The 26,420-nt window shown below is 44.9% G+C and overlaps 1 protein-coding gene across 10 annotated transcripts in view; it reads left to right on the top strand.

The window, feature by feature from the left end:
• Nucleotides 1-26,420, top strand: part of Pdzd2 (PDZ domain containing 2) — a 386,879-nt gene that overhangs the window by 273,159 nt on the left and 87,300 nt on the right. For all 10 annotated transcript variants that reach the window (XM_031360288.1, XM_031360287.1, XM_031360296.1 and 7 more), the window contains 3 exons: nt 10,317-10,818; nt 22,540-22,682; nt 25,617-25,749. In XM_031360288.1, coding sequence (XP_031216148.1) covers nt 10,317-10,818; nt 22,540-22,682; nt 25,617-25,749 — 778 coding nt within the window. The remainder of the gene's footprint in view (nt 1-10,316; nt 10,819-22,539; nt 22,683-25,616; nt 25,750-26,420) is intronic.

Genomic DNA, 26,420 nt, shown 5'->3' with positions numbered 1-26,420 from the left:
AAACCAGAAAGTAGTAGTTGGGATGCTACAAACAGGATAAGGGGGATAAATGGGGGAATGGGTGTAAGATAGGGTAGTTGGGAGGGTAAATAGCCAAAGACAATTTTATATATATATATGTATATATACACATACACATACATATATATATATGTGTATGTGTATATGTGTGTGTATATATATATATATATATATATATGGAGATGTCACAGTGAAATCCATCCCTAAATTCACTAATTATGTTAAGTAATAAGCAAGTTTATTTTTAGGGTTTTTTTTCTTTTTATTTATTTTTTTTTACTTTTCCAAACTTTATTATTCTTTGAAAATGTCATATATGTATACAGTGTATCTTAATCCCATCCACCCTGACTCCCACCAACTCCTCTCCACCCAGAAGTTAGGAGGGTTGGCTACTTCTCCAAAGGACCTGGGTTCAATTCCCACCACCCATATAGTGGCTCACAGCCATCTGTAACTTCAATTCTAGGGGATCCAATACCCTCTTTCAGCCTACATGGGTACCTAAATGGGTGTACTGCAGATACACATGTAGTACAAACCATATATACAGGCAAAACATCCATAGACATAAAATAAATAAGTCTTAAAAGAATAATCTTCTGAAGGCTGGAGAGATGGCTCAGCAGTTCAGAGCACTGACTGCTTTTCCAGTGGACCCGGTTCAAGTTCCAGCACTCAAATGACAGCTTACAACTGCCTGTAACTCCAAGATCTGACACCCTCGCACAGACGTGCATGAAGGCAAAATACCAACGCACATCAAATACAAATAATTAAAAAAATAATAGCCCATCGAGTCCAGTTCAAGCTGCTCGGAAGTGCCTGAGTATGGGGTATGAGCATCCCACTGGTATTCACCCTCCAAAGATAAGTGACGCTCCCTCTCACAGAAGCCATCTACTGCCAATAGCTTAAAAAGCTGTCCTACTGGCTTCCTGTCCGATCAGATTAACTGAGTCCTTTTCTGCTATTATTTTCCACCCCGTGCTTTTTGGGGAGCTTCCTTGTGACTCTGAGTATATTGTCCTCACTAGGTAGGTTCTCTGGGAAGCGGAGGCCGAGTTGGAGAGAAGAGTGTTGAACTTGAGTGAGAGCAAAGGCTGGAAAGAAAGAAGCAGAGCAGATGGAGGAGGAGAGCCAGTTCACCCGACCAAACTTGAGGTCTTCCAGCCTAGGGAGGAGCTCTAGTGACAGGGGTGGTATGCGCCAGTGATGACAGGGGGGTCAGGTCTAACAAGACTCATGTTCCTCTTTACCCAGTCATTGACCAGGCAGTACCCCAGGAGAGAGTAACTTGGACCTGAGAAGTTCGCCACCAGAGGTCGTGAGCTTACTCACACTGGTCATCAACAAGGTCCTACCTGAAGGAGATCTGTGTGGTGTGGCTGTCGGTCACATAGCCTGGGAATTTGCCTGTCCCTCCTTGGCCTATCTCATGTGACAGCATGCTGTCTTCCATGTGAATCCACAACAACAGTAGCCATGCTGTAAAAGGCTGGCCGGTGCCAGGTCAATCGCACTCACTCATTAGAAAGAGCCTTCAGTGAGTTCTCCTTCTTGAGAAGGGCTGAGAGTTGGGGAGAGAATTGTTGAGGGCAAGGCTAGCATTGCAGAGGTGTCCCATATTCGTCATTTTGATCTGCCTCTGCTGGCCAGAATGGCCCCTGAGTGCTTTGGTTTTAAGAAGGTTGAACAAATATCGCCTCCATTTTTCTAGCACTATTGGGGACTCATGCAAGCTCATTCCTCAGAGATGAAATGGAGAAGTTTGGCCACTTCCCCGACACCCTAAGAAACTACTTTACCTCCTCCCTGCCAAGTGGGCCTGTCTGAAAATGCCTCTTGCTTCCCCTACAGCCCTTGTTTATGGGAGTGAGGCATAGTTGTGTTTACTTACCGCTGAAATAGAATTCCTGGTGATGCCAAGAGGCCTCTCTTGGCTGCTAAAAGTTGGCAGCCCTTTTTCTGGTTCCAAACCTGGTATAGCAAGCAACATCTCAAGACAGGGCTTTGCCGTGAATCCCAGGTTCATTTTCATGGTTTGTTTGGAATTAGATGGATTTGAGTCCTGGCTCCACCTTAACCAACTCAATGGCCCTGCTAATCCTATAAGCTTTGGCATTCTCACATTGGAAACGTGAGTCATGGTTTTTACCTGAAGAGGTTGTTTTGGGTTGATCTGAGGTTCTGTGTTCATAAACTTAACATGGCATGCTGTTCCATGGTAATCAGTGTTGGTTCTATCCTTGCTTTCTATGGTAAAACTCACTGGTGTAGAGCACTCCTAATGTAAACACCGTTAAAAGCAAACTTTGGGTCTTTAACATTTGTACCCGCAATCCTGAAATTGAAAGCTTTTTTTTTTAATGCTTCACATGCAGTTACTTTTAAAACACTGATAAAGAGGGAACATGCGAAGACATTTATAATATCCAAACAAAACTAAGAACCAGAGGCTTCCAAGAACACACTATCAGAACACAGTTACAGTTACCCAGCGGATGCCGAGAATTTACCATTGTCCTCCCCACATCTGTAAAAAGACGTGCTTTGTCTATGTTTCTAGGCTAGGGTTCTGTTGACTTGGTTTTCTTGTAATCAAAGGCCACCAAGCCAGCAAGAGTCCTAACGGATCACAAAGATGGATGGCTCATGGGGAAAGGATCCAGCATTTCCTCCAGCTTCTTAGTAGCACCCTTTGCTGGGGCAGGGGGATCGGGGGATCGCAAGCTAGCAATCAGTCAGCATGAGTCTTGGGAGATTATAGGACCTGTTAGTCTAACCATGCCTGGCAGAGACGAAATAAAAAGGGGAACGGAAGCTTCAATATGTATAGAAGGGATTTTGGATTGGGCAGGGCATCAGCCGGAATATGTAGATGGAAAGAGTTGCTTTGCTGTTTCTTTCAGGATCTTTTCTGACTTCAAAACAGTGAAAGCAATTCTGAAAAGGAACCCACAATTTCGATGGAAACTCTTTTGACATAAGTGAAACCAGGCTTGGCACAAGGAGAGGGCAGACTCAGGCCAAACCCATGGAACAGACCCTGGAAGAATGGTGACGAGCTAGAGAAATTGTTTCAAGATGGGTCTGGATCCACTTGAAAGTTGGGGAACCCGAGGGTGTAGACATTCTGTCAATGTCTGAATTAGTGTGTGAGAAGCCTTGTATGCTCCCCCGTGACATAGGCTCACGGGGGTCCTATCTTCTCTCAGTTACCTCTGAGGAAGGGAGAGGACCATCCTTGTGTGGACTTGGGAGGTCGCCTGCTGGTTGTGATCTGCCAGCCGTGGCTGGTTTGGAGAGAGCAAAGGAGAAAGGGAGAATGTGGCTGTCACTCCCAGTGCTTCCAACAGCTTTGACTGTGGGAAGAACTTGGGAGATGTGGCAGGGATTCTGTCTTCACAATTTTTTAGGCGGTGGTAGCTTTATTTGAGAAGACAAACTAAATGCAATCTCTTTTTTTGAAAATATGTATTTTATTTATTATATGTAAGTACACTGTAACTGTCTTCAGACAAGGGAATCAGGTCTTGTTACAGATGGTTGTGAACCACCCTGTGGTTGCTGGGATTTGAACTCAGGACCTCTGGAAGAGCAGTCAGTACTCTTAACCTCTGAGCCATCTCTCCAGCCTGAATGTAATCTCTTAAAACTTTATTCTGGAGCATTGACAGCAGCCTCTTGCAAGGGAAGATCAGGGGTAGCCTATGTGGAAAGCCTAGGAACTGGCACAGGGCACAAGCTCTCAGGACTGCAGACTGTGTGAATGCTTTGAGGAAAGCTGTCTCCATGGGGAGCTCATGGGATGGACTAGAAAGGGCCAGGCTTCCATTTCCCTTCTGAGCAGTTTACTGGCATCACACATACAGAAGGCATCTTAGTGTTAGTATTCGCTGGAGAGGTTGGGAAGTCAACCCTACTACTGTGAGATAAAGACCAGTGATGACCTTGTTGAGTGGCAATCAAGATGATTTTCCCATCAGCCCCAGGACCTTGCTGCTTTCCTCTGGTTGTTTCTCTGCAGTGCCCCCTTATTCCTAGAAGATCTTAGAAGGGAACTGAAAGAGCACAACGTCTGCTTCAGAACAGAAAAGTTGTTATAATATCTCGGAGGTTATGAGAGATCAGGTTGAAGCAAAAAAAAGAATGTGTCTACACTTAATGCTGAGAGGCACAGATGCCTTGGCTGTCCTGAAGGCTCACACCTAGATTTAATCAGAATGCTGTAGACCGTGCATATTAGGTAGACTTCAGATGCACATTGATTTACACTTAGGTGCCCATAAAATGTTGAGTGCCTTTTATAAGCCTGGTGTTAAGGAACAAAACCAATTACAAACCAGCTATTCTGTGTATTGTTCTGCTGAAAGTGAAGAGCTGTCATTTTGCCCAGCTGGTGGGACACTGGTTAGCCTTCTGTAGGCTCATGAATGATGGCAAAGAAATGAGGTCTCTGGGTCAAGGATGACAGGCAGTTCATTGTTCACAGGAATAATAGTAACTAATTTTTACTCTGTTTTTACTCAGTCTCGTTTATTGTACTTCATTACTCAAGGCCACTGGTTCTGAAGATAGGAAATAGAAGGTTTCAGAAGTAATTTATAATTTTACATTGGGTGGTGTCCTTAGTAGCACGTGGATACCCCTGGGTCATCTCACTTTGCTTTACCCAGGATGCCCAGGGTGACCAGGCTGTCTCTATTGCCTGCAAGCTAGTCACTTAGCTGACTTGGTTAGTAGGTCAACTGTTGTGCTAACCAATTAATTGTGTTCAGATAACCCCAGTTTTCCCTAATTGTAGCAGTAAAATGCCAGAGCAGAATTAATGACAATTCAGATATGCCAAAGAGGAACCAAAACATGTATAGAAAGAAAAACAATATACAGAGTAGGTACCATCCCTTAATCAAGTATTCACTGGGAGGTCTTGGAATACATTCCCATAGATAGATCTGGATTCCTGTAGCCAGATTATTGGCACATCTCTACCATGTCTCCAGGCACTGGCTCCCTATGGTGTGTACCTTCATCCATACTTACCATTTAATTTTCACTTTGGAACTGTGTGATGCTCACAGGTTTTCTTAGAGACGGTTATGGACATCTTATCCTTCAAATGCAAGCTCTCTAGGAGGCAGCACCTGAGACAGATTGCCCACGAGTACCCCGCCCCTGCCCCTCTGTGGATCTGTCTGAACTTGAACTTGCTTCTCTCTGTTTCCCAGCCAAGTCTTCCCTGGGAAATTAATGTCCATGTATTTAATATTTCCTCCCAACCCACACTTCTTCAGAACCTCTCAAAGGCCTTAGAGAGTGCTCTGGAGTGCCTAGGCTTAGCACATCTCCAAAAACCATAGATTGATGGCTCCTCCTCCTTTACTTCTCTAGAGAAAAACAATCATAGGCAAAAATAGTTCATCTCAAATTTTCCAGTGTTAAACAGAGAGGTTGTTGGCACCTAATCTGGGGTGTGTGTGTGTGTGTGTGTGTGTGTGTGTGTTGTCTTACTCTGTATCTCAGGCTAGCCTGGGACTCACTTTGTAGCTCAGGCTAGCCCAGAGCTTGTGTCAATCCTCCTGCCATTGTGTCCCAAATACTAGGATTACATGTATGAGCCACTACTTCAGATTTCCACTATTTTTCTGTGTAACTCAAATCCAATGCTGTGGATACAGCCCAGTGACAGAGTGACTCCTTAGCATGTGAATGGCCCTGGGGTTCATTCCCCTTCTCCAAAACAAAATAAATGACCCTGTTGTTGTAACTCACGTGTGAACATGTGATGACCCTGTTGTTGTAACTCATGTATGAACACGTGATGACCCTGTTGTAACTCCTGTGTGAACACATGGTTGGGCTTGTTTGCATGTACACTGAATGTCAACACTCTGAGAGGAAGCAGGGATTGCTGTTTTGTTGAGTTACAGAATTACTTTAGAGTTCTTCAGTTATAGAAATTTGCACGAGCAATTTCCAGTGCTGGACATCTAGGTTATTTTGAAAAAAAGAACAATCAAAAGGGACCATTCTAGGCTACAATCAGAACCTCTGCGCAAGGTAGCAGGAGAATTTCAGCTCTTATGGAGGGTCCACGTCCAGTTCAAGCACTCATGTTGAGAGGCTCACAACAGCCTGCAACTCCATCTTCAGGGAGTCTGATGCTCTTTTCTGACTCTCACAGGCACCTCCATCCACAGACCCATACCAAACACAGACATGTTCACACGCAGATGCACACATCCACACACAATTTAAAATCTTTTAAAAATATAATAAAACCTCCCTACCAGATATTTCTTCACTTTGAAATCATCCTGGGAGGGGGAGTTTAAAGTAAAACTTTAATTGAATCAATAATTTTCTTTGCCAAAAACAAATCTAAAGTGGGAGTGAGGGAGCGTTTGCAATGCTGTCATAGAGAAGCTTCTGAAAAGCCAATTGAACCTTGGTTTGTGCAGAGGAAATCTTCTATGTTTCTAAACCTCACATGACACTTACTGCATTCAATTTATCTTTTCTCAACTGCTGTGTTGTTGGTGCGTTCCCCAGCGAAGCTCAGGCTGAGGCTGATTACCCCACACAAATCTGCTTGGAGGCACAGTCTGGTGGGATGTGCTTGAGCCATGAATGGATTCCTGCCTCTGGCATGCGAGTTTATTCTCACTGGACAGGCTCAGTTACCTCCATGGCTGACTACTGTAACGTGAGGCCAGACTTTACAGTCTCCCTCTCCTGTAGGCACTCACTTGCCCTTCCTCTTCTGCCATAGGTCGTAGCAGCACAAGGCCCTAGTGAGATGTGCCCACCCAACCTAGAACTCCCCAGCCATTAGCATCATGAGCCAAGATAAATCTCTTGCCTTTAGGAATAGCCAGGGCTCAGGTTTCTGTTAAAACAACCAAAAGCTAAGACCAACTGATTTTGAAGTTCAGCATAAGGTTTCTAATTCTGGAGGTAGAAAGATGGGTGTGTCGGCCAAGGGCTTGCGAAACCGTGAGGACGAGGACAGCGGGACAAAGCAAAGAAGAAAATAGGCACTGTGACACACACAGATAGGGCTTAACGCATGCCTAGCCTGGTCCATATGGTGAGTCCCAGGCCAGTGAGTCAGCTTGCTGAAAAAGAAAAAGAAGAAGAAAAAGAAAAACACGTGAGGAATGACACTCAGGGTTGTCCTGTGGCCTTCACTTGCACAGAAACACCCATGCATGCACACCTGCACACACAAACACACCAAGATTGTCCTGTGGCCTTCACTTGCACACAAAAACCCATACACCCACACACACACACACACACACACACACACACACACTATTGTTAGATAAGAATCCCACTAACCGTAATAAGGACTTGGGTGCATGAAACCAAAAAGGGCTGAGAAGGCTTGGTAAATCATTTGAGTCCATATGGCTAGAGAATACAGGTCCACTAGATAGAAGGTAGTTTAAAGGGTTCTAAGGAAATGACCCCCTCCCTAGCCAAAGTGTCTTTCTCAGTGGCTTATTATTACAGGTCCATAATTCATTAATTACCCATTGTCTTTAAGATGACCTTATATAAGCCAGAGTCCAGGAAGGAATAAAACAACCTGTCTCACAATTTCTTTATGGTGTCAAGGTGTTATTTATCACTAGGAAGCCAGAGGAAGGCAGAGAGGTGGCGTTGAACTCAAGATAAACTATTTTGGGCTTTGTAGTTTTGTCTAGTGTAGACCCTGTAGAGAAAGTGAAATAGCATCTCCAACACAGGTTCTTGGAGCTTTCATGAGAGCACATATGGAAAAAGATATTTTAGGTCATGGGCCAGGGTAAAGAAAATTATCTGTGAATAACTTATACACACACACGTGTGTGTGTGTGTGTGTGTGTGTGTGTGTGTGTGTGTACGCACGTGCGTGTGTGCATGTGCATGCATGTGTAACTAGACCCAGTGCTTCACACATACTCGGCATGTATTCTACCACTGAATTGTATCCCCAGCTCTCAGGACACTGATCTGGATATTAGGTGTGGGGAATCCTTTGTAAGCTGGTCACTACATCTTTCCTTTCTGCCACCAGTGTCTTGCTGATGTGGAAACTCATGGTGACAGGAGAGGAAAGGGAACCCACCCTCCTTCCCAAGGCTGACAGCTCATCTGATTTTCCCTGGTGATAGAATCACAGAAGGGCATCTTAATGTCTGTTTACACATCATCCTCTTCTGTTAGGCATCAGCGTTGTGCCTGGAGGGAAAGCAGTGGCTTGGTCCATTCTGGAAGCCTCTGTTTCTTTCTCACTTACTGAACATGGAGCTGCAGAACCTTGGGTCCTTTTTGTTTTGTTTTGTTTTGTTTTTTGTTTTTTGTAAGCATAAGAAGGCCAGAAGCAGGTTGGATGCCTGAAGGATTTAGTTGTTGACACTCTGTGCTTGGGAATCTGTGATATATAGGAGGTATAGGCATTTCCCCAGGATTCCTTGGGGGAATCTGTATGTCTTTATATCTCCTTAGGGAATGGAGGGCAAGTCTTTGAGCAAGTCTTTACTGGCACTTGAATGATCTGAGATACTAAGTGCCAACTGTTACTGACTTGTTTCTTTGTATTCTCTCAAAGCTCTGGGGCAGATACTTTGTTGCACTCTGCATGCATTCTCTCCGTTTTATTCCCAGGCTTCTTTGCATTTATCAGGCCTCAGATATATGGGAAAGCAACTAGCTATGAGTAGTAGCCTTCTCTATTTTGACGCTCCCTAACTCCTCCAGCTCTTCCTGCTTCACAGTTCCTAACAGGCTTCTTTGTCCTGGTCAGCTTTGTCAGTGTCTTTTTCTCCTCTAAATGTGATGTCCCCAAAACTGCCAGTCCAAGTGTGCTAGGAAAAGCCCGAGCTAGAAGTACTGTCAAGGAAAAATGCATACATGGCTTGCGCATACCTTAGTCAGTGATATATTAATGCCCCATCTGGCTTAGTGCTGGGCCTGTTGTCACTTGGCAGAAGTTCTTACTCTCATGGTCACTTCTTTTTCATTTTAAAATCAGAATTTATACTTTGTCCAGTCTGTTTTTATGTATTTTTTCAATTTGTTTTGTTTTTGATGTAGATCAGGGGTATGTATGTATGTATGTATGTATGTATGTGTTATGTATTTATACCATATACTTGGCACCTTGGGGAGTTAGAAGACCATTGGATCCCCTGGAACCAGAATTACAGATGGCTGTGAGTCATCCGGCAGGTGCTGGTCACTGAACCCAGGTCCTCTGCAAAACAAGTGCTGCCGACTGCTGAGCCTCCTCTCCAGCTGGCCCCCATTTTATCGGTTCTTTACTTTGGGAATGGTATTATTCATCAGTCACATACAAATGGGAGCCTTGTGTAATTCCATTTCAAGTGACTGTTGAAGGAGTGAAGAATTGGTTTAATCTCTTCACCTGTTTAAATATTCATAATTATGTATGCCTATGGGATATAAAGTCTGACGTTTTCAAATATGCATCATAGTGATCAGATCAAAGTGAATGGCACCCATCGCTGCCATTATTGGTCATTTCTTTGTTTTAGGAACATTCAAAATCCTCTTCTGGTTATTTTGAAGTATACAACTAAGTGTTGTCAAACAAATAAATAGTTATCCTATTGTGCTATAAAATAGTAGAATTTACTTCTCCTACAAGGATTTTCTTTTGATTTATTACTATTATTATTATTATTATTATTATTATTTATTTTCATGTGAATTGGTGTTTGTCTGCATGTGAGGGGGTCATATCCCCCAGAACTGAAGTTACATACAGTTGTGATCTACCATATGGGTACTGGAAATTGAACCCAGGTCCTCTGGAAGAGCAGCCAGTACTAAGCCATCTGTCTAGCCCCAAGAGTTTTGTTTTGTTTTGTTTTGTTTTGTTTTGTTTTGTTTTGTTGGGACTGGAAGTAGAGCAGAGGTAGAGAACTCACCTAGCAGATATGAGGCCCTTGGGTCCAATCATCAGTACTGAAAAGCAGACAACACAAAAAGAAACTTCAAAATAATAATACATTGGGATTAACTATGTTGTGAAAAAACCCTGCTTGAGACTCCTGATTCTAGGCAAGATAAATTAGAATTTTTCAGTCTGTAGGGTCCTCTGTTTGCTAGAGGTATTGGGAGTAGATTGTTTCAACATCAACAACTGAATTTATTAAAAGAGGGATCTGGCTGTTGTGCCTCAGTGCATTGGCCTGGTTTTTAATCCCAGACCCCGACTGGACACGATGCACTGCGTTCAGGAAGGGATGGCATCTAATGCGCATGTCTGTGTGTTGCAGTTACCTCGCTGAGCAGTGCTGGAATGGCGGCTTCATCTACCTGATCATGCTGCGGCGCTTCAAGCAGAAAGCCCACCTGACTTACAATGGCAACAGCAGCAACAGCTCAGAACCTGGAGAGACACCGACCTTGGAGCTGGGTGATCAAACTTCAAAAAAGGGGAAGAGAACAAGAAAGTTTGGGGTCATTTCCAGACCCCCTATCACCAAGCCCCCCGAAGACTCCAAAAGCAGCAGTGGGTGTGACACAGCAGATGATCCCAGCTCGGAGTTGGAGAATGGCACCGACCCAGAACTTGGAAATGGCCATGCCTTTGAGCTAGAAAATGGCCCGCATTCTCTCAAGGATGTGGCTGGACCCCATCTGGAGAGCTCAGAAGCAGACAGAGAGGCAGAGCTCAGAGTTCCAAAGACCGAAGCCTCTCTGAGCGACAGCAATGACAAACGCTGCTTCTCAAAAACTGGGAAGAGCGACTTCCAGTCCAGTGACTGTTTGACGCGGGTAAGGTGTAGTCGGACTATGAAATCTAATCTTTTGTTTTTAAACTTCCTCTGAAAATACGTGTGTCTGTCTGCCTGTCTTGTCTGTCTGTCTGTGTGTGGGTACATGTGCACATGTGGGTACGTGGATGTGGTAGCCAGAGGACAGTCAAAGATACCATTCCTCAGGTGCCCTCTTCCTTGTGTTTTGAGACAAAGTCTCCAGCCTGAAAGTCACCAAGCAGCTTTAAGCCAACTGGTTGCCCCCGCCCCCCGGATCTGACTCCCATGTCTGGCTTTTTATGTGGATTCCTGGCATTGAATTTGGGTCCTCAGTGCTTGCAAAGCAAGCTCTCCACTGTCTGAACAGCTATTTTCTTGGTCCTAGAATCTGAATTTTAACATAAATACTGTTGAAGTTGCTTCTCAAGTTTAGAAAACACCCCTAAGATTGCCTTGTACTTTGAAGCCAACAAACTCATCAAGGTAAATGATCGGAGGCTGTAACAATAACAGGAAGGCCTGAGTTGTTCTATCCCACTTAAAGAGCCAGTGAAGTGGTCCTAAGTGGAAAATTGAAGCCTTCTGTGGTAACATTTGAGCCCTCTGAGGCCCAGAGAAAGCATCGAGCAGCCTTGGTATATGCATCAGTACTGTCACAGAGAAATTGCTACTTCAAGGCCAGAGATTCCTGGTGGCAGCTGATAATGCAAACATCCAGGCTCAGTGTGACACAGGAAGGGCGGCCGACACAGGGAAGCATCTGCTTTTATTTTTAACAGTTCAAAGCCATCGCTATTTTTATGAGATCATGTTATGACACTGGCAGATTCCAGTGACACACAGGAGCGCCTCGCCTAAAGCACATAGAATTGGTTTCTCTGTCAGATTGAGGTTAGTCCTGTGGAAGTGAGAGACTGGCAGCAAAATAAACTTCCTCCTCAGGTTGTCTCCCCGGCGTCCTTTCCTTAGTTAGCGGGCTTGTCTGTGACATGAATCCTCTTGGCAGAGGACTCGATGGAAACACTAGCTTCCTGAGTGGGTGCCGGCCAGTTTCTCTGACACAGAAGCCAGCTCTAGGGGAGAAAGGCAAAGGTGGGAAGGAGGTGTGAACGCATCGAGTTTGGGTTTGCTGCTGAGAAAGCGCCCCTGGGAGTGAGTGGGATGTCTCCTGAGGTTTGGTGCAGGCCAGCAGGCGACTACTTCTATGCTTTTAACCAATCCAAACAGGAGTGAGAAGGAATGAAAAAAGCAAAACGAACAAAACAAAACAAAACCACTCTCTTCTACAGAAAGCCTTCTACTGAGGCAACACTCTCTGTGGACAAATGGAGGAACAAATAAGAAGGAAGGCCATGTTTCTGTCAGTGCTTCCTGTTAATTTTGTGGGGCTCCCCTAGGTGGTTTAAAGATTAAACAAGAATATAGATGGTAATGTCGCACACCTTCAGTCCCAGCACTCAGGAAGCAGAGGCAGGCGGATCTCAGAGTTTGAGGCCAGCCTGATCTACAGAGTGAGTTCCAAGACAGCCAAAGCTACATGGAGAAACACTGTCTTGGAGAAAAACAAAAACCTAAAAGCACTAATACTACTCTTCTGTATTCTGGCTGCTGTAATTTGCTAAGAGTCTTTACCCCGTCCTGGCTAGACAGTGACACAGTAAAACTTTGAAGTCGAGAGTGTTGGCTTTCTTGGTCATATCAAGAGTTTGGTGCCAAAGGAGGTTGAATCTCATAAGCAGTCTAAAGATTCAGCTCATAAACTTCAACTTCTGGCTTAGACTGTGAAGACGCATGTACCGTAAGTCCCGCTCGCCTACCTTCTGTGCTCAGGGTCAACATGACCCAGAAGGTGTAAGGATTTAAGAAATGCACCTCTTAATCTATTGCTGTGGGGATATTTTTAAATATTTTTAAAACTACATTTTATATATTTTTATCTGGGGTCGGGGGGCGGACACATCCCATGGCTCATGTGTGAAGGTCAGAAGACAGTCTGAAGGAGCCAGCTCTCTCATTCCACCATGTGGTCCCAGGGATTGAAGTCAGGTTGTCAGCTTGGCAGCGGGCACCTTTACCCACTGAGGCAGCCATCATGTCTTCAACTCTATGGGGCAATTTTTTTATAGCCATATTTCTTCTAGACGAGGGGGACCTGCCACCTGCAGCTGGTGCTCTTTCTGGGTCTCCATGATACACAGGCTGATGGCTGGCCCCAGGCCGACTGTGGGTGTTAGAAAGTGAGAATGGACTATATATCTGGGCTTACAACCCACCAACCCCAGAGGCCCCTTCCCCGGTGCATTCGCTCAGGATAGAGGCGGGTGAGCTCTTCACAGTCCCTCTACTCCACAACAGCAGCCCTTGACATAACCCTGCATGAAGACCGTCTGGGTTCAGGGGCTGCCGTGAGGGGATTTTTTTTTTTCATTCCAGAGCAGTTGAGCCCAAGGTCATGCAAAAATGGAATTTCCAGCACATAGCTATTTGCCTCTTAAGTCTTTGGGGAGGGGAATTCCTTTCTGTTTGAATAATAGAAGAGTTAACATGTCAATGTGATTCTGTTTCTGTTGTATTAATGATTTAATATTATCCACAGAGATATAATAAGTTACAGGAAAGGCCTATAATACCCAGTCAGACCTTTTTATTTGGTGGGTTCCTCTATAAAGACTTATTTGTTCTAAGAAAACATTACATTAAAATAAATCCCAGATCATTGTCTCCACACTCTGCTCTCACTTAGCAGAGCAAGGAGAAATATATTTCTTCCTAAGGATTTGTCTTATCTTGTTGGAACAGCGCTTGTTACACACCTGTCACTGGCCTGATACTCTGTAGCTCAGGTTAGCCACAAACTCCTCTAACAGCCCACCTTCCCCAGGCTCTCCAGTGCTGTCATTAACTGTATGAACCACCGTGCCTGGCTGCAAATGTTTTCTTTAAAAAAAAAAAAAAAAGTTTAATATATATCTGTGTGGACCTGTGTGAGTTGACCGGTGTGTGTAGGAGCCCTCAGAAGCCAGAAGAGGGTATTGAGATTCCCCTGGAGCTGGAGTTACAAGCAGTTACAAGCTGCCCTGTGGGTACTGGGAAACAAACCCAGTGCCTCTGTAAGAGCAGTAAGCATTCTTAACTCAGCCATTTCTCCAGAGATCAAATATTTTCTTTTAAATTGATATGTTTAGGTAAAGCAGTCATTGAAACAATACATGTATAAGGAGATTACTCTTTTTTAAAATGCAAAACTTGGGTCCATCTTCTAAACCACAAAAATACATCAGAACATAGACAAGCAATTTTAGAGATAAGCTCAGGGTAATTGTACAGCAAAGCCCATTTTATCGTTCAAGAAGACAGCGCCTATGTCTGTTGACCTAGAATGTGTCTTTTTGTAAAAATGCACACAACCAGTTGCAGCTAGGGAGAAATCCCACTAGTTTACTTATGCCTGCAGGATGTGTCTGTGGGTGTAGTGATGTCTAATCCCAGTAATCATAATTTACCCCATACAGCAGCAGACCTTTTCCCTTTATGTGATTCACTGGGGACCTCGGACAGGTCCATGAGATCCGAATCCACAAGAGAGGGTGGGACATTTCCCATATGGCCACTGATTTGACCAAGGACAGCATAAGGAGGCTTCTCTTCTAAGAAGCCCCACTGTCACCGGGGGAACACATTGTCCTTTGTGGTCATATCTCCTGAGTCCCCATCTGCTCCTTCACCTCTCTCCTTCTCTAACATTTATACCAACTGCCTACCTATTGCAGATCCTTCATCTAGTGCCCACAAGTCACTGCGAGCCGTCCCTGAATGGTGAGCTCCACCCCAGCGTTCTAGTCTTGCTTGGTCCTATCCAAGCTTGGGTGATCACCTGTTCAGAGTTGCCTGGGACTTCCCTATTTGTCACTGAGCATGCTGGGAAAGCCCTCTTGGTAAGCTGAGACGCTTCCCTCTCCCTTACATCACATCCATACCTTTACCAAGTCCTGGCAACACTGGCCCACTTTAAGCCTTCACAGCACCAACTACCTTTTAACCGCCCCCTGCCTGAACATGAAGTTGGGTAGACGTAAGAAGTTGTTTCCTACCCGTGGTCCCTCGGCCATTCTCCTTCCTCCCAGTCATCCACTATATCTTTGAAGGACCTTTCTGAAGGGCAAAGCAAGTTGTTCATTTTCACACACACACACACACACACACACACACACACACACACACACACACGTTAAGCCCTTTGGATGAGTCCACATACCTTGGTATTTTATTCAAGCCTGTCTGTTCTGATTCTATACTTAAGTTTCTGCCTCAGACTACCTTATTTTCTTTTGGTTTTTATACATATATTTACTGAATATATGTATAATGTATAAAGATATGATAAAGGATTCACATGTATAGCTAACTGAAAAAGTGAGGTCCCAAAGCCCCACCCCCAACACAAGAGTTGAATGCTTCCTATCCTGGGGTTGCATCCCCCAAGCCAGAGACACCCCAAAGCCCCGCACAGGATCTACATTCTTGCACAGAGGCTTCATCTTGAAAATGTAATCCCTGATTGACTCAAACATCCACCCCTCCCCAGAGGATGTGGTGGGACTGGAAATTCCAAGCTCCTAGGGTTGTGGTTTTCCTGGGGCCAGACCTGTGCTGAAGGCATCAAGGGTTTCTTAGTGCAGCCTGCCACTACCATGTTGGCTAGGATTTTCATCAGAGTTGCTTGTGTTTGCTCTTGAGCCGTGCTGGATGCTGCACTTTCTGCCTGATGTCTTGTCCTCTTTCCACTGTCTCTTAGTTCCCACCTTCCTGAGACATCAGCCCTCCTGATGTGTGTCTGAAAGGGACCTCAATGGCCATCTGGAAACTTTCTTGCTCATTATCAGGACACTGTACTCTGGGCTCCTACATTGCCCCACTGCCTGCCCATTGGCACATGACATGTAATGTGAACATATTCCAATGGCCATATGGTAGCTCTGTGTTCCTATTTTACTCCAAAGGGCCAGGCCTTATATGTCTCTTTGTTTATATTTTTAATTTTCATTTGTGTTGTTTTGCCTGCATGTATGTAAGAGTGCCAGATCCTTTGGAACTGGAGTTATAGACCGTTGTGAGCTGCCATGTGGGTACTGGGAATTAAACCTTTTGTCCTCTGGATGAGCATCCAGTACTCTTAACCATTCAGCCATCTCTCCAACCCCACGTATATGTCTTCTTGTCACCAGATCTAGCTCAATGCCTTGTATCTGAAGTGCTTTGTATATCCTTATTAATGATGATGCCCTGAGACACCAAGAATAGATGGGACAATCGATTCCAGCCCCAGTTCCTCTGTCCACACCGCTGTGGCCTCCAATCTGCCTTGGCTTTTCCTGGGCTGATTTCTTGCCTGTCAACTGAGCATTGTGATCTGGTGACTAAGGGACTTTAAGCCCTGACGTTGAGACTGAACAGTTTTCCTTTCTTAGTGATCATTCTAAAGAAGAAGGGATAAGCAAATGCTTTCAGAATAGGTTTGCAGTGAGGGCCAAACATTTACTGCAGTGAAATTCTGTTCCAATGATGTGTCTTCTCACATTTGGGGCAAAGATGCTATTATATAATGCTCTTTTGGCTTCCAGCAGAAATGAGGTCATTTAAATGCTGCCTGGCAGCTCTCTCTTGTGCTGCCCTGTTTTAGTAAATAAATCCCCGTGCTGGTTTCAGTGCACGTGTGAACTCACACAGTAGTTGTGGCTTACAGGAAGGGCTAACACTCTGTCATTAGTACAGAAGTCCATAGCAGCCTGTTTTTCATCATTTAGCTTTTTCTCCATAAACTCACAGGCGTTTCGTTGCCCTTTAAGCCATTATAATAGAAAACTAATGCTCAAGCCATCTGTCTAGACAGGGCCTGTCTTGGAATCCAGTTGTCTCTACAGCTAAATCTGTGTCCACATGTCAGTCACTGGCAAACACACAGGTCTCCCTTCTGGAAGAGCCTTTTAATGTCCATCTCAGTGGTGCCCAGAGAACCATAAGATTTGTGGATAAGCATTTTCTATACTGGTTAGTTCCTTTACACTTAAGCAATATTGCTATGCTGTGTCCTAGTTGCTAGAGGATCCATTTGGTAAGTGAGCTAGACCGGATCCCTGGCTCAGTGTCATATAAAATATCAGATAGTGACAAGTGCCATTAGTGACCTACAGCAAAGTGAAGAGGGAGTTGGCAGAACTGTCACCCATGGGGATAGGGGATATCAGGTGTCAGCAAAGGCAGAGGTCTCCCTAGAGAGGTGCTCTGTGAGCTGAGCCACATCCTGGAAGGACAGCCCTATGGGAAGGTCTCCAGAGAACCAACAAGAGCAGCTGTAAGCAGCAGGAACAATAGGGTATTCCAGGAATGGGAAACAGCCCTAGGAGAGGACAGGCTAGCTTAGAAAGCTGTTTGGTACAGTCCCGAGGACGATCTATGATAACCGTAGTACACACTTTTCTCATGAGTTAAGTGTGTAGCAAGCCAGCGTATAGCAATTAGAGAGGTAGCTATCAAAATATCATTAAACCAGGTATTCAAAACACCCAGCAGAAATCCAATGGAGAAGCCCCTCTAAGGCAGCCAGCTAGAGTTTCCAATAAAGAGAATCCCAGGCAGATCAAAAGGACCCCTCCTCCGGTGAGGTGAGGCTTCACGTAAAGAATGAATGGCAATGGAGAGTGCCTCACCATCGAATAAGGAGCTCACAGTGGCCAGCAGAAACTGGCTTGACACAATCATCTGCAGTCCTGACTGAGCCTTCTCACCATGGCTGAGCTTCCAGCTTCCCTTCTCCACAGTAGACATTGTTTTTATTGGATAGTTTCTTTATTTATATTTCAAGTGTTATCCCCTTTCCCAGTTTTCCCCCATCAACTCCCTATCCCACCCTCCTTCCCCCTGCTTCTATGAGGGTGCTCTCCCACCCACCCATCTACTCCTGCCTCCCCACCCTGACATTCCCCTACACTGGGACACTGAGCCTTCACAAGACCAAGGGCCTCAACTCCCATTGATGCCTGACAAAGCCATCCTCTGCTACATACATGGCTGGAGCCATGGGTCCCTCGATGTATACTCCTTGGTTGGTGGTTTAGACCCTGGGAGCTCTGGTTGGTTGATATCGTTGTTCTTGTTCTTCCTATGGGTTGCAAACCCCTTCATCTCCTTCAGTCCTTTCTCTAGCTCCCCCATGGATAAACAAGTCTCAACGTCAGTTGGAATTGGTTCAGCCTCCGCCTTTTCTGAAGGCTGCAGTGCTTTTATCCCTGTGCTTTTTTGCCTTCCCTGTTACAGTGTTAGTGTGGCCATCCCATCCCCAGACAAGGAACTTGGAGACAAACCTGGCTCTGACATAGAAGAGCACAAGCTCCATTCGAGAGCTAGCTTGCCAATAAGCTCAAACAACCCACGAATGTTCATAGTGGATGGAAGGGCATGTCCATATGACCACAGAGTGCGGACCTTGTTCCCAGTCCACAGCTGGTTTAAGCTCCTGAGGGGTAGAAGCAGGGGATGGGATGGCCTGTCATTCTAAAGCATTTCCCTTGGATGGTTAGTAGCAGATATCCTGTAGAACCGATCGGTAAACTCAGAGACCAGATTACAGGCTTTTATGAATGCTCAAGCCAAAGACGCTAGTGGCTTTGGTAAGAGTGCTGGTGGAGAAGATGAGGAACTTGATGTGGGATCTATACATGGATGTGAAGCTGACACACCCTCTACACATTAGCCTTTTCCTACTAGATGAGAAATCCAGGAGTATCTGATGTCTGAGTTAGATACCACAGTGAAGTTGTAAGTTGGAACTATATTAACCATTGTTCTGTTTAAGGGAGACTATTTGCTTTTTAGTTTTAAATAAGCATTGCTTTAGCCTTGAGCAGCTACATTCCACAACGATTATACAGTTAAACTGATAGCATTTTCCTCTGATGCTAGGTCTTCATTTGAACTCCTCTGATAGACTGAAATATTCCAAGCAAGGGGATGCTCATTGATCTCATTGAATCTCCCCTTATAATTTCTGTATTTGATTGTGGGGAAATCATCTTATTGAATAAAAGTAAAGAGGAGGGGGGAAATCATCTTATTGAATAAAAGTAAAGAGGAGGGGGGTGATAACATAGCTCTGTTGGTAAAGTGCTTACTGGATCCCATGAAGACTCGGGTTTAGATGCCTAGCACACATGGAAAGGCAGGCACACACAGTTCTCTAACCAGGGCTGGTGGTGCCGGTGATTCTCAGGGCTCACAGTCCAGTCAGTCTAGCCAAGCCAGAGGCTCCAGGTTCAGTGAGACCTTAGCCTGTACATCTCCCCCCCTCCCAACATGCACACAGACCACACACACACACACACACACACACACACACACACCAGACAATGAAGAAGTCTGGTTTTTTTAACTAAATTAATTGAAATGGAAGCAGGAAAAGAACAGTTGGTGGTGGCCTATCTTACAGACTCTAGTTTTTACCCTGGAGAACCATTTGTATTAGAAATGTATGTAGTGCTGGGCAGTGGTGGCTCACGCCTTTAATCCCAGCACTTGGAAGGTGGAGGCAGGCGGATTTCTGAGTTTGAGTCCAGCCTGGTCTACAGAGTGAGTTCCAGGACAGCCAGGGCTATACAGAGAAACCCTGTCTCAAAAAACCATAAATAAATAAATAAATAAATAAATAAATAAATAAATAAAATGTGTGTGTAGTACTTTAAGTGTGTGTGTGTGTGTGTGTGTGTGTGTGTGTGTGTGTATAGGCACATGTGTCCCACAGATGATAATTCTGGGCAGGAGTCCTTGCCTTCCCTTTTGCTTTGAGGCAGGATCTCTCGAGGCTCTGCACCCACTACTCCAGGTTAGCTGACACATGAGCTTCTGTGTGATTCTCCTGTTTCTGCCTTTCATCTCACCACAGGAGTGCAGGAATTCCAGATGCATGCCACCAGGCAAACTGGGCTTCCATGGCAAGCCCTTTCACGGAAAGGTTTGCCTGCCCCTTGTCCTCTGGTGTATTTCCAACTAACTGTGCATGCAGGGCTCAGGAGCTTATAAAGCACGTGAATGCTCTTCTCGAAATGTTCAGAAGAGACATTTAGGGTTTTTGTACCTCTATGGGTATAGTTTTGTTTTTGGTTTGTTGTTGTTGTTGTTGTTGTTGTTGTTTGTTCTTTAAATCATAGGTCCTACTTTAAAAGCATTTAAAAATGAAAAGGAATAAATTTAGTATCACCCTCTCTGTGAATCATACCTATATTTTCTGCTTAACACAAGGATAGGAAAAGGGGGTTGGAGGAGTTACATGAACAAGTAATAGAGATAAACACATTTTTACTACTTTGAGGTAAAACCAAATTCGTTTTCTTTTGTGTCTTATCACTCTAGTAATGGACCTGATTGTTCTTTGATAGGAGAGCCAAAGATTTCCTTGGCTGGGGGAGAAGGAACCATGTTTTACCTGGTAGAATCCAGAGGTGGAAAAGGCAAGGCACTGAACCCAGGGAACTTGTAGGGACGCTGGCATCAGAGACACAGCTGAGCAGCATAGAATCTGACCAGCGTGTCCTGAATCGGTTCCTTCCAGTACTGTGTGCTAGGACATCAGCTTCCCAAGCTGCCCCCTTGGCAGCCACTCTGATTCCCAAGGATGGCTTTTGGAAATAGTGGAGCTATGAGGATGTGAAGGCCAGGGAGGGTGCTTCCGAATGGGGAAGAGGAAGGTGACCCAGAGGTCAGAGGCAGCAAACCAAAACTGTGGCGTTCAGAGCCAGACGATTGGATGAAGTAGGGCTTGTTGACAAGTTTGTGAACTACTGCGGTAAGCCAGTGACTTCTGAAGTTGCATTTGGCCAGACAGGCTGCGTTTGCCTGTGGTCAGCGGATAAAGAAGCCAGCTGGCACTCCTGCATGCCGCTGGAATGGTGGAGCCCCACAGAGCAGCACTGTACAGAAGTGTAGGATCCACCGGTCTCTGCCTGGTAATAATCTCTCCAGACATTCCAGTTGATGCACATCAATGGCTGTTCAACATCTGGGTCTTTTACTATTCCTGTGGTTTCATTTCAGTTTCTGACAGTGCGTATGTATCTCACTCAGGTTTTCTAAAGACTTCACATTCTTTGTGTTCTGTAAGCCGCTCTAGTGGGCAGGTTGCCTGTTTCCAGGGGGATGGAGCTTCATTCCTACAGGATACTAGTGGTTCCACAGAATCCTCATGATGGATTAAGAAGGCAGATGCTGGCAAGTGTGCTGTGACTCATGGCCATATCCCTAACATTTAAAAAAAAATACAGAACTGAGCTTAAACTTTTAAAAAACAAAAAAAAAATCACTGTTAAAGATTTTTATGGGCCTGGAGAGATTGTGCAGTAGTTAGGAGGGTTGGAGTTCAGTTCCCAGAATCCACATCATGTAACTTACAACTGCCTGTAACTCTGTGTCTACAGGGTTTGATGCCACCTTCTGATCTTTGTGGGCACTTATACATACACATGTGCACACACATATATCTCTCAATATCAAATTCATCAATTTTTCATTTGGGTTTCTCATGTATGTGTTTTAAGGAAGTAAAAGATTCAGTTCGATTTGGTTTTACATGCTTAGTTGTTTTTACCTGATTAAGTGATCCTGATCTGAACATCAAAACTCCAAAATATCAAAATCTAAAAATTGCTATGATACCATAAGTGGAAGATTCCACACTATGACCTTTGAGATGACTCATGGTCAAGGCAAGTGGACTGAAAGTATTGAATAATAATACCTTTAGCCTATATGAACTACATATGAAACAAATGAATTTCATATTTAACTTTGTGCTCCATCCCCAAAATATTTCAGTATGCATGTGTAAATATTCTGAAAGGCAAAGAAATCAGAAACACTTTGGTCCCAAGCGTCGCATGAGGGACAGTCAACAAGGACTATGTGGTTCCCTGTCAACATCTGCTCCGTCTTACATGAGGGACAGTCATCAAGGACTACGTGGTTCCCTGTCAACATCTGCTCCGTCTTACTCTGCTGCTGCCTGTTTCCATGGCTGCTCCACTGAGTCCTCCAGCAAACCTCGAAATAGTAATAATGGCTCTCATGTTAAAAGCAAGGGAAGGCATTTCTGTATTAGGTGGCCCTCTAAGTTATAAATGGCAAAGCTTCCCGTAAAGTAGTAGAAGTTTCCTGGTACCCAAACCTGAGCTGAGCTTTCTTCTTTCACCTTCCTGTATGTATTAGCAGCTGTACATAAGTGAAAAGATCCCAGAGTAAACCAGTGTTTGCATACACAGTGGCATCTACGGTCCAAGTAGAGGATGCATTACCCACAAGACACCTGATAGGATGCACAACGTCAGAGCCAGTAACTGGGGTGGCTACACACACACACACACACACACACACACACACACACAAAATTAGAATTCTCTGAAACTAAAAATTAGATACTTGGCCACCACCACGAATTTTCAAATGCTCCACATGTGGACAGTGATTCCCTATAGAATGACACATATAGAGCATTTCCCTTATTCTAGAAGGTTCTATGGGACAGCAGTGACAGCCAGACTCTGGTCCAGCTGACAGAGGCCTTTTCTTTGCTGCTGATTTGTGATATCTGGTGACAAATGACAGATGCCTGGCCTTGTGTGACAGTGCTACTCTCTCTCCCATGTCAGTGCTGTGTGTCTGTCCGCATCCTTCACGCATGCTCACTTTTTCTTCCAAGGAGGAAGTTGGCCGGATATGGAAGATGGAACTGCTCAAAGAATCAGATGGGCTGGGAATTCAGGTTAGTGGAGGCCGAGGATCAAAGCGCTCACCTCACGCTATCGTTGTCACCCAAGTGAAGGAAGGAGGTGCCGCTCACAGGTGACTAGATAACTCTCCCCCATCCCTCTACCCTTGTCTCCCCCCCTCCTTCCCTCGGGTGCTGGGTGCTAGTGTCTTTCACTTGATCAAAGCTCTGGTAATTATGGTTCATAAAGATTTGTGGGGAGCGTGGGAGGGAAACGGACGGGAGCCGTTCTCACACAGCACACCTCTGAACACAGGAAGTAGCTCATTAGGAAGAATGCTTAGGATATTCTAAACCATGGATTTGATTTCTTTGTGCTCCCTGTTAGATTGCTACTTATCTTAACTCTTGGCATGCTGGCACTGACTGAGGCATTAAGTGTTTATTTACCAAGGAAGTGCCCCCCCAACAGGAGGTCACAGTCCTGCCATCTGAAGTCCTTTGAGTCAGTGACTAATGACCCAGGGAAGTGGCACTGTCTTAAAAGGTGGCCACCATGCAAATGTATCAGATCAGAATTTCACACATGCATGCACACACACACACACACACACATGCACGCGTGTGGTCACGTGTCTCTACTGCACATGAAAAGGGGAAAAATAAATGTGAATCTCCGTGTAACCTAAAAAAGCGACACTTAAAAAAGAGTTTTGTTTTGTTTTGTTTTGTTTTTGATCTGAATAGTTGTGTGAAGTAGTGAGAGGGACTGTATTTAGCTGGAGCACAGATGGAAAAGGCTATCTGAGCGTGAGGTATCTAGCCGTCCCCAAGTGTCAAGCACGGTCTTTGCTGTACTACTTGCTTCCATTCACGTGGAGTATCTACTGTTTATAGGGCACAGTAGGGTGTGCACGTGTGTTGCCACGCCCACGTGTCTACAATAAGATTACATTGGATAATGGCATTGATAGAGAAGTGATTGTCTTTTATCTAGTCTGGAATTTCTTCGGGCAGGGGAGCAAGATCCTAAGAGGGATACAGTGGGCCACAGCAACGTCAGCCTTCCTAAGACGGAAAAGGAAAAATCTAATCTCATAAGGTATAGTTGAAGGAGCTAAGTTATGTAGGCTGGATAACAGGAAACTAAGGAGAGAACTAGGCAAAAACTCTTCAGCCTCATACAGCAGGATGCTAAAAACTACACTGACAGTAAGATGAATTACAAAGGTCAGTTATCCAAGTGACAGTATTAAAAGATTAAGACTTTAGATGGTTTTAACCCAGATGAGCATCATTAAGCTTCCCAAGTGGCGTTCCTGATATGCCATAAGGAACTCAGCAGCAAGCCATTTTCCCATTAATGGTATGTCTTCTGTTCTGGTCTATCTAGCAGGTTGGCAGTTGGGAAATTCCTGTGCTCAGAGATAAGCTTTGTGTAGAGATGATGCTCTTATTGTTTTCCCATCAAAGCTGGGGCTGAATCAGTCCTATCATTTTTTTTCTCTTCTCATTCTTAGCCTGGAGTGTGTGAGTGTCTCTCTTCCCTGTGGTATATGACTCATCAGCGGGGCGTTTGAATTAATACCAGAAGATGAAAGAAATGCAATTAGAGAGCAGAATAAGCAAAGGGCTGGGCTGGGATGTCTTGGTGGTTGTAAGCCCACCAGCCATGGCCATTGCCTTGTCTGTGCCACCCTCACCCCCCCCCCCATCCTATAGGATAAGCCCCAACCCATACACCTAGATTTCAGGGAGTTCTTCCCTCCTGACTTTCCCATTCCCCCTCTCTTGCCAGGCTAAGTAACTGGTGTGGCCCCTAGCATTTCTCTGCAGTAGGGATTTTTGAACACAGAAGGCAGAAGCTGTTGAAAGTCCCGTGTGCCCTTTATCTTTTATTATAGCCTAAACTCATAAAGAAAGATTACCATGTGAGCCCTAGAGGAAGGAGACAATGAGAGAGATGCTGAGGAAGGCAGAAAGAAAGAGGGAAAGATGGAAGGGGAGAAGTTGTTTGTTTCATTGGGAGGAAGTGGAGAAGAGAAGGCTGTATGGACCTAGGAAGGCTTGAGGCATGCACAGTAGGACCTGGGTGGTGATGGCAAGCCTTGAGAGAAGAACGGTAGACCCCTAAGCCCATAGTCTCTGCTTCTCCAGATTTTCTGTCTGTGTGTCAGGCACCTTTTTGTTTATGTGAGACCAGACCATAGAAAGCTCAGTGGAATCCACTGCAGAAACCAGTTTCTAGGGTTGTGTGCACTGAGGGCCATGACCTGCCTTGAGGAGACAGTCCCAGTGACAGCAGAGTCTCCAGCCTGCCAGTGAGACAGAGTCAGCCCTAATTTAAATGAAAAAAAGACCAGGTTTTTACAACCCTAGAAATGAATCAAATCTCAAACCTATAACAATAGCAAGCTCAACACTTCATTGCTGTCATTGATCCTTCTGCTTCTGCAGTTAGTCTTCTGTGGGAACCCAAGAGTGAAATAAGCCCTGGAAAGTTTTATCTTCAAGGTTCTGTAGCTCTGTGGTAGGGCATGGAGGTACCGCCACTTCCACATAGCGCCAGTTCCCAGTTTCCCAGAAAGAATCCTTCCTCTGTCTGATGGGGGTTGGGGGGAAGTCACAGAGACCAGTGAAGGGCTGCAGGTGGGCTTGACGTGACTTGGCACTGTCTATGTTCAGCTTAGCAATATCCCCAAGCTGATGACAGGGAGGATTAGGGTAAAATTGACTGACTTGAGTCTCCTAAAACCTGAGGGTCTTAGTTGCTCCATCACAATAATCATCCAAATGAAGTGTCACTGACATTGTTGTCAGATATGCTTAGCTTAAGAGTGAGCATATTACTAAGTAACTGTCAAGAGTGCTAGAGACACTCCTCTCACATGAGTCTGGATACGAGCGTTAATGTGGTCCCACCCAAAGTCATCTTTGGTTGTCCTTCCTTCCTTTCACCTTATCTTAACTGTCCCTTCTCATGACTCTGCCTAGCTCCTAGAAGATGTCGCTTCTCTAACCCAGAATGTCTTGACCAGGGGTCTTTTTTCCCATCTCCATTTCTTCAGGGATGGCAGGCTGTCCTTAGGAGATGAACTGCTGGTGATCAATGGTCACTTACTGGTCGGGCTGTCCCACGAGGAAGCTGTGGCCATTCTGCGCTCAGCCACTGGGATGGTACAGCTGGTGGTGGCCAGCAAGGTAGGTAGTTTTTGTCATTCTTAGTATTTATCACGGTAGTGTGAGTCTGGACGGGAGCCTTTCCCATGCCACACAGGTATGTTCATGCTTACAGCTTACCTTGGGCTATGCAGTAGCTGTGATTCCACAGGACATGCACATGTGAAGTCTCTTATCTGAAATGCGGTCGATTATTTGTTATTAAAGATGGTTGTTAGGAAAGTCAAAACAGAATGAAGGAGAAGGTAAGGAATAGAAGATGCAGAAGCATGGAAGAGGGAGACTGTGTGGATTTTTTTATTTTTATTTTTTATTTTTTGTCACTATGATGAAATGCCTGAGATAGGTAACTTAAGAAGAAAAGGTTATTAGGGCTCGTGGCTTCAGTGTATGGCCTGCTGGACCCCTCGCTGGGCCTATAACCAGGCAGAAACATCACAGCAAAAGAGTATGATGGGCAAAGGAAAGCTGTTTGCCCCGTGCAGTCAAGAAACAAAGACACTGAACCATGAAGAGACCCTTCAAAGGCACATACCCCAGGCACCCACTTAGTCCAACTAGGCCCCATCTTTTACTTCCTACCATTTCCCAGCACCCCAATATGAATCTGTTAGTGGACCCATCCATCCATTAGGCAAGAACACTCAGGATCCAGCGACTTCCCTAAGTCCCATTTCCAAGCATTGTACCAA

Source organism: Mastomys coucha, unplaced genomic scaffold (genome assembly GCF_008632895.1).
Source record: "Mastomys coucha isolate ucsf_1 unplaced genomic scaffold, UCSF_Mcou_1 pScaffold8, whole genome shotgun sequence".
Taxonomy (NCBI): Eukaryota; Metazoa; Chordata; class Mammalia; order Rodentia; family Muridae; genus Mastomys; species Mastomys coucha.
This window is presented reverse-complemented; position numbering and strand designations above follow the sequence as displayed.